The 19842-nt window shown below is 43.7% G+C and overlaps 1 protein-coding gene and 1 non-coding gene across 23 annotated transcripts in view; both read left to right on the top strand.

Annotated features, from left to right (window-relative positions):
- Window positions 1–19842, top strand: part of PUM1 (pumilio RNA binding family member 1) — a 135324-nt gene that overhangs the window by 79881 nt on the left and 35601 nt on the right. For 12 of the 22 annotated variants that reach the window (XM_030327967.2, XM_030327973.1, XM_030327977.1 and 9 more), the window contains 6 exons: window positions 4033–4126; window positions 6179–6283; window positions 11165–11316; window positions 16635–16773; window positions 18070–18213; window positions 19125–19421. In XM_030327967.2, the coding sequence (XP_030183827.1) occupies window positions 4033–4126; window positions 6179–6283; window positions 11165–11316; window positions 16635–16773; window positions 18070–18213; window positions 19125–19421 (931 nt within the window). The remainder of the gene's footprint in view (window positions 1–4032; window positions 4127–6178; window positions 6284–11164; window positions 11317–16634; window positions 16774–18069; window positions 18214–19124; window positions 19422–19842) is intronic. The other 10 variants (XM_030327974.1, XM_030327978.1, XM_030327968.1 and 7 more) reach the window with 3 other exon arrangements.
- Window positions 16894–16971, top strand: LOC115522631. Its single transcript, XR_003971517.1, has one exon. It is a non-coding gene; the product is annotated as a small nucleolar RNA SNORD103/SNORD85 (small nucleolar RNA).

Here is a 19842-nt window from a genome sequence, read left to right as displayed (position 1 = left end):
ACATCTCTGTCCTGGTGTGTAGCTCTGGGCTGTGTCGTTCCTGGATCCAGTACTGGAAACACAAAGCCTTTTGACCCGTGGGCTTGCCTCACCTTCCCATTCTGTGCATTCGTGGTTTTCTCTGCATGGAGTCTATGCTAACGTATTCTTCGACAACAAGGCAAAAAAGGTTTTTCTTCCATCCCCGTCACCTTTGTGAGCTGTTGACAGCAGTTGGTGCTCATGAGCTCAGTGGGATTTTGACTTTCGCATTCACTCTGAAGAGTCTTGACCTCTGCTTTCCTCGACCTGGGCTGCCCTGTCGGGAGGAGGAGCTGTACGAGGTGCCTCACAGAAGGGGTGTCTGTGTGGGGGTGCTCTTGCCATTCGTCAGAGAGAACATACATCAAGGACTGTTCCAAGGGGGTTACACGTGTTAATTTTAATACTTGCAGCAACCTTATGATTTAGATGTGTCTTCGTTGTCCCTGTTCGAGAGGAGAGTGAGTCAGAGAGAGGTTCTCTTGCCCTGTGTCGCGTAGTCTGTGTTGACGCCGAGCTATAAATCCAGGCTTTCCGGCCCCAGAGACTCCGCTCTTATCCCCTGTCCACTGTGGCTTTGGCCTTAAACTGGCCAAAAGCCAGGGCTTTTTAGTTGCGAGGGGCAGAGGGATAATCTTGCAGACACCAACTCGATACTGAGGTATTACTCCTCCGCATTCTGAAAACCTAGTAACAGTGTTTTCATGCTAACAAGTGTTATTGATAACAACATAATGACAGTAATAGCTATCTTTGATCACTTAACACTATGCTGGGTGTTTCTGACTGCCCCTTTCTGGAATAAAAACTCTGCAGGGTATCTTTTGTAAGGTCATGTAGTGACAGAGACGGGAGTCAAATCAGCTTGCTCGTGTGGTTCCCAAATTATGCCTTCAATATTTCTTACTAGGAACCTTGATGAGCTTGAAATACTTGATGTATTTTCCCTTGCATTTAGTCTCTTGAACAACTTAAGAATTCTACCCAAGTAAATTGTAATCGGTAGTGGCACATTTATCATTATACCAACCTTAAAACAAGCATTCTCTCCAAATCTCACAGTATTGTGTTTCTCAGTTACCATTGGCTTCCTTTCTGAAAATGATGAAAACGTTAACAGAGCTCAGTGGTTTGCCCAGCAGATGGCATTTGTATGAGTTTTTCAGGATCCTTTGGAATCCATTACTTGCCAATTACCCAATTTTGTTTTGAATACCCTGTATTTCCAGTTAATATTGGGGCATTTACATAAAGAGAATGTGCCAGAATTGCTGTAATCTATGCTATAATAAAATCTGCTTGCTGTAGATGATAATTTCTGTTAATTGTTTACTGCAAAATGCACTCAAGAAAACAATTCCTTCTCTATTCACCATAATCACTGAGATATCAATCAACTCTCAAACACAGGGTATGTGGGAGCTCTTGTAGGGTCTGGATGTTTTTAGTTACAAGTGGTAGTTCCTCCTCCTCAAAGTATGGCTGCATGGTGGTGAGAATCACAAACTAATGTCATGCAGAAATGGTTGGTATTTACACATGCTGGATATTTATGGATACGGTACATGAGCATTGAATGAGTTACATGTCATGTTAAAAACATGAAGCGAGGAGAAGTCAGATGGAATGTCAGTGAGTACTGTTTTTGGTTAATAAGAGAACTTCAAGAGTTCTGTTCTGAGCACACTGTCTTTATCTCCCTAGCTCCCCGTGTTATGGTGCCTCGCTAATAACGGGTGCTCAAAAAATGTTTCTTGAATGAATGATTTTGTTTGCAGCAGGGCAGAGAAGTGTAGACAGAAGAGACTAGCATGAACAGTGCCTGAGATGTTAAATATTTCAAAAGGTTTGAGGCTAGGAAGATTCCAGAGACCCACTGAAGACACAGATATTTAAGTGAAGCTATAAGGTATTTTTACAGCCTTGTAAAAAATTGAAAAACAACTTTGCACTATTTTGCTATTATGTTTTCTCCCTCCTGGCTTCCCCTCTGAGGTGAACTGCCTCCTGTTGGTAGGAATACTCTGGGGCACTATCCTTAAGTAGACAGTCATGTGAAAAACAACCTGGCAAAAATCACAAGATCCCAGTTACCAGATAGTACTGATTGGCTGCCTTCCTGGAGGGATCAGGTCTTTTGATAGGTTGGTCTATAAATTCCAGTATTTCTTTTGAAGACTTGATATTTAATCAGTGCCTGTTAAATTCGTGCTTGTCTTTTTACCAGCATCATAATGAAATTTCTTTTTTCTTTAACTTTTGAAAATAAAACAATTACTTTTGAAATCTGTACATAGTTACTTTTGATTTACTTTCATACTATAAAGACAAAGGCTAATTTTACTCTGGTCTTTAGAAAGATGGATATTTTACAAAGAGAGGTAACAGGTGAAGTTGGTCAGTATGTTCAAAATATTCACCCCCCCACTTTTTTTTTTTAAGTTTATTTATTTTGAGAGAGAGAGAGCACCAGCCGAAGTCAGACCTTTAACCAACTGAGCCACCCAGAGGACCCCTTTTGTTTTCTTTTTATTTAAAATTGTCTACTCATAGAAGTCTCTTCACCACCTAAGATAACATTACAAGTCCAATTCTGACGATAATTAAGCTGAGTTGGTGGGATGACATTATCTTTTAATGTCTGAAACAGGTCTCTTTATGAGGAAATCTGTTATTCAAGATCCATGGTGTCAGTTCTATATCATCCAGTGATATCACCTGAGTTGTTGAAAACTCCTATAGAAAGAGCAGGTAGCTAGGGGGAAGTTCCTTTGTAGGGAGGTACTTTCAATAAGCACTCTGATTTCAGTGAATAAAGGTTTTCAGTGTGACTCCTTGGAAGGAGGCACATCAAGGCAATCCAGAATTCTTTCTTTGTACCAGTGCTATTCGTACTGAAATGTATGATCATTTTAGTCAGTGTTGTATCCTTAGTTCCTCACACAGTGCCTAGCAGGTATTATTTGTCTCCTGATGTTTGTGGAATGAATGAGTGAATGATTGGCCTTGTATTAAGGTAGAACTTTGGGATATTCTTGGTGTCACGGTCTTTGTACTCCTTTCCTTTTCTTGGGAATGAAGAAGTGTGCTAGGTCTGGGACGCCTGGGTGGCTCGGTCGGTTAAGTGTCTGACTTCGGCTCAGGTCACGATCTCGCGGTCTGTGAGTTCGAGCCCCGCGCCGGGCTCTGTGCTGACAGCTCGGAGCTCGGAGCTTGGAGCCTGCTTCGGATTCTGTGTCTACCTGTCTCTGTGCCCCTCCCCTGTTCATGCACACACACACACTCTCTTTCTCTCTCTCTCCCTCTCTCAAAAATAAACAAACATAAAAAAAAAATTTAAGAAGTGTGCTAGGTCTGAGCTCATAATCCAAGCTTTGTTAGTAGCAGCTGTATTTCTGTTGTTTGATTTCCTACACATAAAGAATAGGAAACTGGAGGGCTCCCAGAAGTTGGCAGCTGTCCGATTTCATCATTATGATAAGCCACTAGTTGAGAAAGGTATCCAGTAAATATCATTTCCCCGGGAAGAGGCAGCCAGGGATGAAATGAACACTTCTCATTTTCCTTTCCAAAACGTGAGTAGGTGAGGAGTAATTCAGAGTGTCTGTGGGGTTCTCAGAAGAACTGAGGAGAGGTAACAGCACGAGGGGCAGTGTGGTGGGTCGTTTTGTGGTAGCTTTAATGTGTGAGTGTGTCTGGGATCAGGCAGGACCCTTGGCCTGTTGGCGGCCATTAGGTCGTTTGTACGTATGTTTGTGCTCTGGGGACACCTCGCCCGGGAAGTGGGAACTGGGTGCACCGAATGGAGGAGGTAAAGAAAGACTCGGGAAGCAGAACTCTGAAGCATCACGATACCATCGGAGTGGGAGTGGAATCGAACACAAGAACGTTTTTGTTTCAAATGCCATTCCTGAACAAGGAAGGGCTTGTCGAAGTTTTTATTCAGAGAAGGTTTAAAGTTGTCTCGCGAGACCGTTTCTCTAACCTCACCGCATCCTTTTCTTTCTTCAGCTGTTCCAAAGACCTAACGCGCTCGCCGTCCAGCAGTTGACGGCCGCGCAGCAGCAGCAGTACGCACTGGCGGCGGCTCACCAGCCTCACATCGGTAGGTCCCTGGGCGCGGCTCCCGTGCCTACGCGTGGCCCCCGCTCCAGGAGCCCCGGCGGCGGAGGCCGGGTAGGACAAAGCGCAGACAGGGCTCTCGGAGTAGATGGCCTCGTTCGTCCTCTTGTCCGCCTGTCTTTGAGCCACCTGCTTGATTTTTGGCAGCCTTCTAGACTTCAGCTTGTAAGCTTGCCTGGTGTCCGGGGAGTGGTCTGCCTCCGCTGTGCTGTCGGAGGACTCAGGGTCAGTCCTAAACGACAGTTGTGACCAGCATGGACTCTGTTGGTTAAGACTGGATGAAATCCGTGACGTAACAACAGTTCTGTTCTTGTTAGGGTCGTCTAGACTGTGAAAATATCAACTTCTCATCTTCTTAAGTAGCAGGGACTACCCATAAGGCCATTTTCCAAGCAGCGTGTATTGATGGTCGTGAAAAGTATTTTCATTTAATGACTGGTTTTTAAAGTAGGTTTTCCCTTTTCCGGTAACATTGGTTAATGTTCTGATGTACCTATTTTTATTGCCTAGACTCCCCCCCCCCCCCCACCAGACCTTCTTAAGGTCTCTTTGAAACAAAGTGCTATATGCGTAAACAAGTACATGTACAATTTTTTTTTTTTAATGCGTCAAAAGGACATGGTAGAATAGAAGGAAATCATGGGTTGAGGTATGCTGTGGAAGGAAAGACTTGCTTCCAGCCTAAATGTCTTAAGGCTAGGCGTAACGGCCTTTGCCTGGGTCTGGTTTAACTTACAGTTGTAGATGCTAGTTTTAATAAATACCCATACATTTTTCTTTGAGAAAAGCTGTCCAGAATTTTTTTTTTTTTTTTTTTTTAAATTTAGAGAGAGAGTACGAGTAGGGGAGAGGGACAGAGGGAAAGAGACAATCTTAGCTTAAGCACGCTCCATACTCAGTGTGGAGCCCGATGTGGGGCTCGATCCCATGACCCTGGGGTCATGACCTGAGCCAAAATCAAGAGTGGAATGCTCTAGGCATCCCTGGGAAATTGTTTTATTTTTGTTTATTTCTTTTTGTAAATACTTTAAAAAAAAATTTATGGGGCGCCTGGGTGGCTCAGTCGGTTGAGCGTCCGACTTCGGCTCAGGTCATGATCTCACGGTCTGTGAGTTCAAGCCCCGCATCGGGCTCTGTGCTGACAGCTCGGAGCCTGGAGCCTGCTTTGAATTCTGTGTCTCCCTCTCTCTCTGCCCCTCCCCCTGCTCATGCTCTGTCTCAAAAATAAATAAAAATATTTAAAATAAATAAATAAATTTATTTATTTATTTTGCTAGAGAGAGAGAGAGAGAACTCACAAGCAGGGGAAGGGCAGAGAAAGAAGGAGAGAGAGGTTCCCCAAGCAGGCTCCATACTATTAGCACAGAGCCTGATGTGGGTCTCAAAGTCACAAACCTTGAGATCATGACCAGAACCAAAATCCAAGAGTCAGACGCTTAACTGACTGAGCCACCCAGATGCCTCTATCTATCTATCTATCTATCTATCTATCTATCTATCTATGTATCTATCTATTTATTTATAAGCGTTTCTTTATTTTTGAGAGAGAGCAAGCAAGCGAGAGCGTGAGTGGGGGAGGGGCAGGCTCTATGCCGACAGCAGTGAGCCCGACTGGAAGATCATGACCTGAGCTGAAGTCAGACACTCAACCAACTGAGCCACCCAGGGGCCCCTGGAAAATTGTTTTAAATGGAAATAAATGATTCCTTCTATCTCATGACAAAGTCTTTTAAATTGCTTTATTTTAGCCTGTTACAATTTTAATAGTCTGAGAAATTGTGCTGGATTTACAACTGCGTAACAGTTTAAATTGTTAGCAAAAGTAAAAAATAAAAATAAAAAAAGACCGTAGATAAACATCACCCTAATCTTTAGTGTAGGGATTATTTCATCTTTTCAGAGCCCTCTTTCCTTTCAATCTGTCCTTTTTTCTTTTTCTCACCTGCAGCCTGGAGTTGAGTAGCCAAACTGTGTGGGTATTTGCTAGGGTTGCGGTTTTAGTCGGGTTTGTTTTTACTGACAGGTGTGTTTTCAGCAGGTTTAGCGCCCGCTGCGTTTGTCCCCAATCCCTACATCATCAGCGCTGCTCCCCCGGGGACGGACCCCTACACGGCTGGACTGGCTGCAGCGGCGACACTAGGTGAGGTGTTCTGCTGCATGTGGGATTTTATCCCCTGCTGAAAAGTCGTGTTGGCCCGCATGCATTCTTTGTACTGGGTCCCAAATCCAAGTCTCCGGTGGAGATTTCTCTCCCGGTTTCCGGTGTTCTTTCCCTGCCAGCTGGATAGCTCTCCTTAGCTGTAACCTCAGACTCGAGCATAATCCAAAGGCAAGTTAATGAGCTGCCTCCTCTACAGGCATTTGTGATCCATGGAGACACCACTTGCTTGTAGGTATTTTGGGAATTTCTCCCCTTTCCTAGGTCTTCCTACTACCTGTAGTCTGCCATAGTCCAGGTCCTTATACTCTTTCTCTAGACTTTAGCAGCTGTTCTTACATATTGCTAATGTCCTCTCCCACCCCCACCCCCCTGATTGTTCTAGAAAACTGGCTTAAACATCGATTTTAACTTCTCACCTTTCAGTTTTAACCCATCACTGATTTGATTTTTCTTTTTCTCGTGCTGTATTATCTTTAATTAAGCAACCCGTCACCGATTTCCATCTTATCCAGCCTAACAGCACACCTCAGCTGTTAAACATGGCTGATTATTCCAGCCTAACTGGGTGGTGGTGGTGGTGGTGGTGGTGGTGGTGGTGTGCTATTCCTTGGAATCACCATTTTTAAGGAGCTGCCACGGCCATTCTGAGGACTAGTGAAGACTGGAGCCCACTGTGTATAGGGATCTGATCTCTCTCGCCATGACTTGTATGTAGATATCTCTACACACATACCACTTTCTTCCCCTCTCCGGATCAGCTCTTACTGGCTCATACCACACATTCTCGCTGTACTAAATGAATTTTAGCTTGCTGCAGACACCACGCTGGTTTAGGTCTCTGTGTCTTTGCCTACTGTGGTTTCCTTAGTCCTCTATAGTAAACTCCTCCCATTCTTTGGGAATCTCATTGGCTGCCATTGTTACCCCCTAGAAAGCCTTCCTTTGCTACCACCCCCTCCCCCATTTTTTTCTCTGTTACTTCTTATTACTTTGTGTTCATTGCTGGTGGATGTTTGAGTGAGTGGTTTTAAAACCCCCTTAAGATTGAACTCTTTCAAAAGCAGGCCTTTCTGTTACTTATCTCTGTAGCACAGTTGCTGGCACCATAATGGGGTCACACGTGTATGGTAGATTGGATTCAGTGTCAGGACGAAGTAAATGTCTTCCAAATCCCTCCAAGTCATGTTAATTGTGACTAAATATTATTGTAAGATTCTACTTTTTATCTAGCATGCAGTTTGCCATTATGAACTCAAATGTACAGTATAGAATTTATTTATTTTTTTTAGTATTCACATTTTAGCGTGGTTTTGTTGTGTTTGAAAGACAGGAGCAAATCTTGATTTTATTTTATTTTTTTTTTTATTTTTTTTTTTTTTAATTTTTTTTTTTTTTTTTTCAACGTATATTTATTTTTGGGACAGAGAGAGACAGAGCATGAACGGGGGAGGGGCAGAGAGAGAGGGAGACACAGAATCGGAAACAGGCTCCAGGCTCCGAGCCATCAGCCCAGAGCCCGACGCGGGGCTCGAACTCACGGACCGCGAGATCGTGACCTGGCTGAAGTCGGACGCCTAACCGACTGCGCCACCCAGGCGCCCCTTATTTTTTATTTTTATCATTTATCGTCAAGTTAGCTAACACACAGTGTAGTCTCGGCTTCGGGAGTAGAGTCCCGTGATTCATCATTTCCACACAACACCCACTGTTCATCTCAACAAGTGCCCTCTGCGATGCCATCGCCCATTTTCCTCACCCCCCCAAGCTCCCAGCACCATCACCCCTCAGTTTGTTCTCTGTACTTAGGAGTCTCTCATGGTTTGCCTCCCTCTCTGTGTGTAACTTACTTTTCCTTCCCTTCCCCTATGGTCTTCTGTTAAGTTTCTCAAATTCCACACATGAGTGAAAACGTGTGATATCTGTCTTTCTCTGACCAACTTACTTCACTTAGCGTAATACCCTCCAGTGCCATCCATGTTGTTGCAAATAGCATGTGTTTTTGTTTTTGTTTTTTTTTTTTCAACGTTTATTTATATTTGGGACAGCGAGAGACAGAGCATGAACGGGGGAGGGGCAGAGAGAGAGGGAGACACAGAATCGGAAACAGGCTCCAGGCTCTGAGCCATCAGCCCAGAGCCTGACGCGGGGCTCGAACTCACGGACCGCGAGATCGTGACCTGGCTGAAATCGGACGCTTAACCGACTGCGCCACCCAGGCGCCCCAAATAGCATGTGTTTTGATGGATATGTATGTAGTATAGTTCCTCTGTCCCCCTCACCTTTGGGGTAGTACAAGTGTCTTTCTAGCAGAACGATCTACGTAACCATCATTAATTTTTATTCAGCCCTTATTAACCATTCGCCAGACATTGTGCTGAGTGCTTTTGTTTCATACGAGTTGTTGGAGGATGATTTTACAGATTAGGAATTTAGGGCTCAGAGAGCTCCCTTTTTCAAAGGTCACACTATTTAAATGTCACACAGTTGGGGTTTGAAGCAGGTCTAACTCAGAGTCCATGCATGCACTTTACTGTCGTGTCCAGTGCCCATGCTATCTTGAACTGCCTTCTCTGTACTTTCTTTCCTTTGCTAATTTACTATATGTTATTTGAAACAAAGAACTAGTTTTAGGGAAGACATGCTTGGCCTCACTGAGATCATAGTTTTGTGATGAGGGTCTTGATCGTTGTATTCATCCCTAAGCCAGACTGAAAAAGACTTGAGTTCTTTCACACAGAACCAGAAATGTTAACCACCTAAACTACGAAACTGCATCCGCGTGTGGGGTGTTCGTCACACGGGAATTGGAGCAGGCATCCTGATGAGCCCAGCTCAATTGATGATGCACCCTGGGGGTATTTTCCTAAATGCAGTCAGAGGCCATGTGACCAGGGGCAGCAGTAGAAATGCTAGTTGAGAGAACTTAGAGGATCATATGAAAGTTGATGGTAGCAGCAGTCTGCGCACAGCTGAAGGTGGTTTTGTTGACTTTTGGTGGAGACTGTCATCGCAGGTTGCAATCCAGCCTTTCGCCATGGATGTGGCACCACCCTCACCCTTACGATAGCCATTCGTAGGTGAGGAAACTAAGGCATAGGTAAGGTCTCGCTGTTGTTTTCTCTTTCGTTCTTTTCAGTAAATGTCCAAGACCACCCCACTTTGTAAACGCTAGTCAGATGAGTTTGGGTATGGTGTTTCAGACTATGCAGGTTCTGAGGCGTTAAAAGGTTTTCATTACCCTTTTGCTTATTATAAAAAAGTTGCTCATACTGTAACCTAGCTTTTCTAAGCAGCAGCATCTTTATTTTGCGCCCAGATGTCATATTTCACAGTGGGCAGCCTTATAAACAGAGCTGCTTTTTGGCTAAGCCTACAGGTACAGAAAATACCAAATTAGAAATGTCAGAGCAATGTTGGGCAGGGATGTAATTTGACTTATTTGTGTTTTAGAAGCTTAAAACTGGGAAACAAAACACACGTTCCAATTTATTTTGATTTAATGAAATATATGTTTCTACAGGATTAGCTACTGTGTCAGAATGGATACATTTGAAATAGCTCTTTGGAACTCTGTCTAAAGGCACTGTTGTTATTCAGTCAGGTTGCAAATATTTTAAGTTCTGTGCTTTAAGAAACTTCTCACTGGAGATGTGTTTCAGCAGATGTGAGAAGCTGGCTCCGAGCCCTTGTCTTGTTGGCACAATGCAGCTTTGGTGTTTCTTGCTGCCATCTTCGGGGAGTCTGTGGTTTAGACACCTGCCCCACCCAGGCTGCTGTCTGCTAGCTCTGTTACCTCTGTTGCCTCCCCCAGAGAAGGTGAACAGATCATTTAGATTGAAGCAGAATGCTTAGTTTTGTTTAGGATACTCAGCAGGTCTGTAAGAACTCAAGGTTTTGTTTCTGTTTCTTTTCAACGGTGACTTGGGTTCAAAATTTCATATATCAGTGTCTGAATGTAGTTGTGTTGACTGACTTCCAGAACAGGAATGGGAGAACCAAGCCTCTTAGAAATTGAGCAGTGGAGGTTCAGTGGCGTGTCTGGGTCACGTTGTCAGAGACTGGTGGATTTTCCTGCTTTGGGAGTTAATGGAGCAGCATGGCCCCTGTCCCTGGCAGTCACCTTGGGTGCCATCCTTACCATTGAGAGCAGGGTACCCTTAATTTTTTGTTCTCTTCCTTCACTTGATGCACACAGACTCTCCATTTATTTCCCTTCAAATAACAAACTTTGTCTCTGTCTATCCCGTGTCCTTTCTTTCTCAGGGAAGCATAGGCCTTTTTGCCTTCTTCCTGACCCAGCACCAGTTCCTCTGTTCTTAAACCCAACCTTTCTGACTTTGATCAGTTATTCTCCCTTTTTAAAATGTTTTGTCCTTCATTAGCTTCTTCCTCTTGGCCTGGAGTATATTACAGGCTTTAGAAGACTTTTATAAAAATATAAAAACATTTTCTGTTTTTTAAAAAACAATCCATGATCAGCTAGAATGAATCTGTATGTTTTTTTTCTTTTAATTTTTTTTAACGTTTATTTTTTGAGAGAGGGAGACAGAGCGTGAGTGGGGGAGGGGCAGAGAGAGAGAGAGAGAGAGAGAGGGAGAGAGAGGGAGGGAGAGAGACGGAATCCGAAGCAGGCTTCAGGCTCTGAGCACAGAACCCATTGTGGGGCTCGAACTCATGAACCGTGAGATCATGACCTGAGCCGAAGTTGGATGCTTAACTGGCTGAGCCACCCAGGTGCCCCTGAATCCATATATTCTTAATGTTTTACGGTAGGATCTGTTGAGTCTGACTTAGCCTTTGGAAACCCTGAGTGGATTCTGACTGGTCTGAACTTCCTTACCTTTCTCTTGATATTTTTAGGCCCGGCTGTGGTCCCTCACCAGTATTATGGAGTCACTCCCTGGGGAGTCTACCCTGCCAGTCTTTTCCAGCAGCAAGCAGCTGCCGCCGCGGCAGCAACTAATTCTGCAAATCAGCAGACTACCCCACAGGCTCAGCAAGGACAGCAGCAGGTAAGCGTAAAGAGAATTTACCCATCTAAGTGTGCATTTGAGTCCTTGGCTATCATTAACATGTAATGATACTCCTGCTAGAGAAATGCTGTGAATGGGTGAGTGCCCTCCTGCGCATGTTACCTGGGTTCAGGCTCAGACTCAGCAGGGCTCACCGAATGCCTTGTATTCGCAGGTTCTTGGCCTGTGTGACTAGGTAAGATCATGAGATTGGGCACGAAAAGACTGTAGAGAATCGTGCGGTTGAGGGTCCGCGCTTAGCAAGTGGCAAAGCGAGTACTGCTTTCCGCCACACGGAGTCTGCTTCTAGACGCCATTCTCAGAGTTCTGCCTGCCCGCGGGCAGCTTGCCACCAAAGGGGACGTACTCGTTCTCCGGACTGCCTGTTGAGAACACCAGCTGAATTGGATAGAAATCTGTGACCCTATTGTACCTTTTAACTCAGAGTAAGAAGAGCTTTTTTTTTTTTTTTTTTTTTTCAACGTTTATTTATTTTTGGGACAGAGAGAGACAGAGCATGAACGGGGGAGGGGCAGAGAGAGAGGGAGACACAGAATCGGAAACAGGCTCCAGGCTCTGAGCCGTCAGCCCAGAGCCTGACGCGGGGCTCGAACTCACGGACCGCGAGATCGTGACCTGGCTGAAGTCGGACGCTTAACCGACTGCGCCACCCAGGCGCCCCTAAGAAGAGCTTTTTAATGAGTTGGGAAAGAAACTAAGTATGCCCTTTCGTTTTGAATAGGCCATTTTCTCCTGCTTACTAGAAAAACACCTGTTTATTGCTGAAAATTGTGGTAAATTAGAAAACTCGAAGAAAAAAATGCCTCTTGTGAGGAAAAAAACAATATTATAATATTATGTTTGGTATTTGTCATTCTAGTTTTATTATTTAACTTCTGATAAAGTCAGGGTTATGCTCTCCACACAGTTTTGAGTTTTTACACTTTTCCATATTATTTAATGCTTTTTAGAAATATTTGCTAGCTATTTTTAAATGTCTCAGAGTATTCCAGTCTTTTGTTCTCACCAGTTTAACGTTTTTATTTATTTTTGAGACAGAGGGACACAGAGCATGAACAGGGGAGGGCCAGAGAGAGAGGGAGACACAGAATCTGAAACAGGCTCCAGGCTCTGAGCTGTCAGCACAGAGCCCAACGCGGGGCTCGAACTCACGGACCACGAGATCATGACCTGAGCCAAAGTCGGATGCTTAACCGACTGAGCCACCCAGGCGTCCCATGTTTTCGCCAGTTTATTACTATTATTTGATATTTAGCTTAGCAGTATTTTGATGTTATAAAAAAGATGGACTGATATCCTTTGTATAAGTGTCTGATTATTTCCATGGAGTAAATTCCTAGAAATGGAGTTTTTTTTTTTTTTTTCTGTGCAAATAAAATGAACAGTTAGGCTTTGATACACATTGTCAAAGCCGTCTTTTGAGGCAAAACACCATATGTGATACGATGCAAACAAGAATGGTTTTTACTAGTCTCACTAAGAGAGTATGTATTTAATATTTTAGATTCTGTAAAGTTATAGAAAAACTCAGATCTTAAAATTCTAGCCAATTCATCATTTTCCAGTAAGATCAGTCATTTTACCGTAAGATAAATTTTTGGAAGCTGACGCATGATTTTCTTTGCAAAGGTACAATTCTTGTACCAGGATATGTAAGGGAATTTAACAGATAATTTGTTGACATAATGGGTGATCCCTATTAATAAGCCTCATAGCTTACTCTTTGTGGATAGTCAGTACTTATTTGTATGATGATCTTTATGTTTAAATGGCTGCCAAATAATCGTGGATTTGGAAGACAGAAGTAATTGCTACGTTTTCAAAGTAGTTCTAGCAGAGTACGCAAGAAAAATAGTAGGAACTACTTGTTGAAAGCTTTTTGCTTAAAATTAAGTGCTTAAAAAAATAAAGCTGAGGGGCGCCTGGGTGGCGCAGTCGGTTAAGCGTCCGACTTCAGCCAGGTCACGATCTCGCGGTCCGTGAGTTCGAGCCCCGCGTCAGGCTCTGGGCTGATGGCTCAGAGCCTGGAGCCTGTTTCCGATTCTGTATCTCCCTCTCTCTCTGCCCCTCCCCCGTTCATGCTCTGTCTCTCTCTGTCCCAAAAATAAATAAACGTTGAAAAAAAAAAAAAATTAAAAAAAAAAAAATAAAGCTGAGTGTTCCACATAGGATTTCTTTTGCTTATTCTAATTCTGATAGATTATATGATTTCCCTACATAAGATTGAGGAAATGGAATTTGTGTGGCCAGGGTCACACATATATTGTTGAGATTTGAACACAAATCTATAATTCACAACTTGTGTTATTTTCTGACCGTGTTGTGATATTCAGAGTTCCGGAAAACCCGAGGCCTGGCCTTTGTTTTCCTGTGGCCTGGTTGCACCTAGAGGTCGAGGAGCACAGCTGTTCTGTATTCAGAGAGTCTGTCTCCTGAGCTGTCAAATGGGCATGGCAGTCATTTGCATTTCAGGGATTTCTGTCACCCACAGTTGCAGACCCTACCGAGGAAAGATTATTCACATTGCTTTTTACTTTTTAATAAGCAGCCATAGTTCAGTTCCAAAGTTATTTTTGTCAGTTGCTGTTTCAGTCGTTTTAGGAAAAAACAGTTTTATTGGTGAAGTCCTTTGTCGTAGTCCTTGAAACGAGAGGCCCTTTTTAAACTTTGGTTTTGACCTTTTTGGCCTTTATGTTTTAATCAGAAAGCATTTGTTGTGTTCTAGGCATGGTAACTGTTCCACACCTAATTGCTGGAACTTTCTGCACAGGCAGTGACATTCCAGCTACTCCATCATACTTCTGATTCCTTTTTCATCCTTTTTGAAGGTTCCTTTGACACCTGATAAAATTTTTGTTCTTTTCTATTTTAAGCGTTTGCTAAAGAAAAACTTCTTGTGTGTTGGGTTGAAGCCAAGGACGTGTTGGCAAACCTGGCAGTGATTTGGTGTTAGATACTGCATTTTGAGAGAGAAGCGTTGAGATTTAAAAAAAAAAATTTTTTAATGTTTATTTATTTTGAGGGAGAGAGAGACAGAGTGTGAGTAGGGGAGGGGCAGAGAGAGAGGGAGACTCAGAATCCGAAGCAGGCTCCAGGCTCTGAGCTGTCAGCACAGAGGGCGACGCAGGGCTTGAACTCACGGACCGTGAGATCATGACCTGAGCCGAAGTCAGATGCTTAACCAACTGAGCCAGCCAGGCGCCACTAGAGAGAAGCATTTAGAATGGCTTCTGAACTTTCTAGAATGGAGGAGACTCTGTAGATGATAATTTTACCGAGCATGGTGAACTATAGAAGGATGAATGATTATTAATAAAGGTATCCCCATTGAACGTCTCCTTGAGTATTAGGTATTGGTAGATCTCAAATGCTGTATTTAAATCGGTACCTTTTAAAAGAAATTTGAATTTAACAGCTTTTACATCATAAAGAGAGATAGTAAGCTAACTCCAAGGATAGTGTTTTACAAAGTAATTTTTGTGATTTTGTTAGATGTTAAAATGTTACTTATAAATTTTATACATGTGTTTCCATAAAATCCAGCTACTGATGAAATTAAAATATATACATATTGGCAGTGGACCTAAGAACTTTGATTAGTCATCAGGGTCCCACACAGTTTTCTAGAGACTGGACATAAAGGAAACGTTTCTCTCATTAAAACGGGGCTCAGTAGTCTGGACTCCCTCTTTTTTCAGGCACATTGTCCATTCCCCTGTCCCCTGACCTTTCCTACAACTCCTAACCACACATAAGCCTAGTTCATAATGCCCAATGATAATGATGGTTTCATTGATGTTGTATTAGTTCTTGAACTATTAGTATTTGCCATATATGTGTACATGCTGTTTACTTTTCCTAGAGTGAGAGCTCTTCTGGATCTTGGTGCAAACACTCCCCTGGGCAACCTCCTTTGACTCTTCTGTGTGGATTAAAGCACTCTTTCTCTTGGAAAGTCTGTTAGATTCCTTAGGTCACAAATAAATATTTTGATAGTAATTAGCTGTTGGTTATTGATTATCTCCTGGGTACCAGGTATTGTGCCTTGCAGAAGTTAATTCGAATGCTCCCAACATATTTGCAGGATCAGCTGTTACCCTTAACTAATTTTACAGAGAAGGAAATAAGAGACTGGGAGTAAATTGTCTACACATCTCTTCTTGCCAGTGTGGATGGTGTTGTTTCTCTTATGCTCATTTAATAAATAGCTAGTGGTGTTTCTCTTTTATATTGTTTACCCAGTGGTACCAAGAATAATCTGTACCCAGGTTCCTGACCATATGTCTAACTTTTATAAATAGCAAAGTGATAGTGAAAGTGATCCGAGAAGAACTTTGCCTTTGGAAAACATTGCAAAACGCATTTTATAATTTTAGCCTCGGTCTGTGGGTTTTGCATTTTTACTTACTGGAGCATATAGATCATGTGGAGTAGATTCTTCAGAGCATTCAGAAAAAGAATGATTACCAGCATTTTGGTGCCCATGTTTCATTAATAAAAAGTAGATCCTTCATCACAGTGGCAGAACTGGTGTTCTGTACTGAAATGGCAGTGCTCTTGACACCTCTCCATTTAGATTGCCGTCTGTTGTGAAATTTGTGAGAGGAGAAATAGAAACAGCTCGGAGGCCTCCTAAATCCAGTCCTGGTGAGCTCATTTGGGACCATTTGGGCCTTGTTGAATACCAATAGTGTTATAGGGTAGAGAAGATGTTCTTATATTCTATAAAGGAAATACAGACTTTTGGGTGTGTGTGTGTGTGTGTGTGTGTGTGTGTGTGTGTGTGTGTGTGTGTTCCCCTTTAGACACAGCTATTTTAGTCTAATTATGTGGGTAAATTACCTCTGTTTACCTATCTAAACTCCCCTTCCCACTCCATCCTCCTCCTCCTTGACGCACTTTTTGTCAGAGCACTGACACCGTGTTTAGACTTAGTTATCTGTCTTCGTTCACTGGAATGAAAGCTTTAAGAGGGCAGGGGCTTTGTTTGTCTTGTTCGTTGCCTTGTCTCTAGTACCTGCCAGATGGAAGGCATGAAGTATTTGATTAATGAATCCTCACTTTTATAGGCTTTTGGCTGCTTGTAAAGGTAATAATGTTTAAGAGTGGTAGAATGAGATTTCATTCAATGAAATGTTGTTAATTGAACTTTTATCCTAACAGCCATGCCATGTAAAACATTATAGGAGAAATGGTTTACAACTACCAATTTAAAAAAGTTGACCCAACTTAAGCACACGGTGGGTCTTAGGTATTTCCAATGAGAAGAAAGTAGTTGATTTATTTCTGTCTCCCAGGTTCTCCGTGGAGGAGCCAGCCAGCGTCCTTTGACCCCAAATCAGAACCAGCAGGGACAGCAAACAGATCCACTAGTGGCAGCTGCAGCAGTGAATTCTGCCCTTGCTTTTGGACAAGGACTGGCTGCAGGCATGCCAGGTGAGGCTGCATTGTTGTTCCTCATGCTTTGAGGGAAAAAACAGTCTGCTTGTTGGGGGAGACTGAGAGGAAAACAGGCGGTGCTTTCAGCTTGCGTAGCAGACTTGTCACGATTTGGGGACTGGCAGGGATGACATACACTTGCCCTCACTTAGACCATCGTTCGTTGATGAGAGCACCTGATTGTTCTGAGCCAGTCTTAATCTTACATGTGTCTCTCCACACACTGCTTGGAGTATGCCGTTGTCCTTTGGTGGTGATCTGTTTTGTCCCTTGGGACTGGGGATGATGGAAGGAGTGGGCAGGCTACTTTAGCATCACTCCCAGGTTTTAGTCTTTATGCTGATGTCTTTGAACAGCATTACGGAAGAAGTTCCTAGTGTTCCTTGATGGGGCCATCCCTTACGTTTCTGGGATTTCTCCTGAGCCGACAGCAGAGGTGCTTTGTGGTTCCCTACCTGTGGTTGATCTTCACCTCGAGCAGATGTTATTCTTGGCTCACTGTCACCTGGTCCTGTTCTTTGCACAGGTTGGAAGTAATTTGTGCTTCTTCCTTTGAAACAGGTCCTTGTGAGACCTCAGCATAAATTTATGGATTCTTACTGATCATGGAGCGTAGCCACATTAACTGATCTACTTAGGAATTCACCGAGTAACTTTAACCTGCATCATTTGTTGTACGAGTTACTAAGCATTCAGCTTTTATTGGGAAGTCACCTGTAATTTCTCCTGTGGCTCAATAGCATTTGGAGATTCCATGAGGTGCTGAAAGATCCTATTATTTGAAGTGTGTCTAGGTTTTACCTGGTAACTTGCAGGGTATTTGTGCTTAGACTGTTACGAGGTATGGAAGTACTACGTTGTGATCATTGATACTCTCTGTTATTTTCGTAGTCGAGGAAACTGTAAAAAAAATTGTCAGGGTATGATTTCTGGTGGTAACCTTGGTTGGCACTTGGAAGAGCGCAGGTTTCCCTGGCCCGCCGAATTCCCTTTCTGACACTTAGCGGATGATGAATAATACTGTACCATTCTGTGCCAGACACCATGCGAGATCTTTCGCATTCCTCCTCTGATCGTCTCAAGACTTTTATGAGGCAGGTATTCTTATCATCGTCACTGGGGAAATGGGATGCGCAGAGATTCAGGGTCATACCGCTGTCCAGGTAGTGAAGCCAGGATAGAAATCTGCGTCTGTCGGTCCCCACGGTCAAATCTGTGACTGTTTACAGTCTGCTAGCGCCCAGGAGGCCCTGGTAGCTTCCTGTCTACTCACATGTGGCTTGACATTCCCAGGTTATCCGGTCTTGGCTCCTGCTGCTTACTATGACCAAACGGGTGCCCTCGTGGTGAACGCAGGGGCGAGAAACGGTCTCGGGGCTCCTGTGCGGCTGGTCGCTCCCGCCCCAGTCATCATCAGTTCCTCAGCCGCTCAAGCAGGTGAGCTTCCCGCTCCGTGAACTCCTGTCAGAGATCCAAAATGGGCGACGGACGATGTTCTTACAGTCTGTTGAAATGTACTTCATTTGACAGTTCTCGATATAGCAATTCTGCCCTGTAATATTTCAAAGAGAAAAGCAGAAGCATCAAGTGACCTCGATAGATTCTGTTGACAGCCATGTGCCAGCTGGTTAGCAGCAAGGACCTGCTCCACCGTGAACATAGGAAGTTGGATTACTCACGCACAACGGCACCGTTGGCAGCAGTCCAAGGCTGATTTCACAGAAATTCATGTCCTTATTTTCATTATTTTCAGATAATGTTTTTTTTTAAATATGTTGTTTTTGTTTTTCGGGGTGGAGGTGGGACGGAGGGAGTAGTGAGAAGTGGCAGAGCAATACATTTTGATGGGGGATAAACGATACATAGGTTTTTGTTTTAGGCTTTGTGTGTGTGTGTATATATATTAGGAATGTAAATTAGGAGCAACGGCGGAAACATCTAGAAGAGAGCAACATGTTTAGGAATTCGAGGGACTTGAGTATATTGATGACAGTGGTTCTGGAAAAGTCCTCAACGATGATATTTGTGGAACTTGAGATTTGAGGAAGTAGTTGTAGTTAAAACAGCTACGTCTGACATCTGTACCTGTTTTAAACTGCAGACTCCTTAAAGCTGCCACCATAGTGAATTTGGCTTCGGTGGTATTTTGACTTCACATTGGAAGCAGAAATAGAAAATAGAAGCTTCAGATGAAGGGATCGGAGGCAGATTTGCGTAGTTGTGTACGAGGCTCACGTCTGCTTCGAAGAGATAGGACGGCGTTACGGGGTTTTCGGAAGGATGACACCGTGGCTGGGGAATGCGGCCAGTCCCTTTCACAGCCCAATGGTTTGCTTTCTTCTTCGTAGCTGTTGCAGCGGCCGCAGCTTCAGCAAATGGAGCAGCCGGTGGTCTTGCTGGAACAACAAATGGACCGTTTCGCCCTTTAGGAACCCAGCAGCCCCAGCCCCAGCCCCAGCAGCAGCCCAGTAACAGCCTGGCATCCAGCTCTTTCTATGGCAACAACTCTCTGAGCAGCAACTCACAGAGCAGCTCCCTCTTCTCCCAGGGCTCAGCCCAGCCTGCCAACACGTCCTTGGGATTTGGAAGTAGCAGTTCTCTCGGCGCCACCCTGGGATCAGCCCTTGGAGGGTTTGGAACCGCAGGTAGAAATCAGACTTTATGTGCTGTTAAAACTGAATTGTAATTATTTTTACAATCTTTATGGAACACTGACAGTGCATGGAATCCTGGACAGATGCCCCAGGCAGATCTGGACCGACCCCCGTGGGAAGCGGCCGTCCCACATATCTGAGATGATGGACTGTTAAAATCAAGTTTTTAGGGTTGGGGCCGATTTCAGTTTTATGCTTATGTTGCTACTTATTTATACTCTCAGAGTCGATTTGTTTCAGGGATCGGAAAACCAGGGGCGATTTTTTTCAGGCATTGGGAAGAACGTGGAGGGAAGCGTAGAAATGTGGACACTAAAAGCTGAGGGAGGAGGACTTACCAAAGACCACAGGGTAGCATACCCCACAGTCTGCAGGCCTTGAAGAGTCAGGAATTTTCTCCAGTCTTCTGAGA

The sequence above is a fragment of the Lynx canadensis genome, chromosome C1, assembly GCF_007474595.2.
Source record: "Lynx canadensis isolate LIC74 chromosome C1, mLynCan4.pri.v2, whole genome shotgun sequence".
NCBI classification, from domain to species: Eukaryota; Metazoa; Chordata; class Mammalia; order Carnivora; family Felidae; genus Lynx; species Lynx canadensis.
The sequence above is the reverse complement of the archived record's forward strand: the minus strand, read 5'-3'. Positions and strand labels throughout refer to the sequence as shown.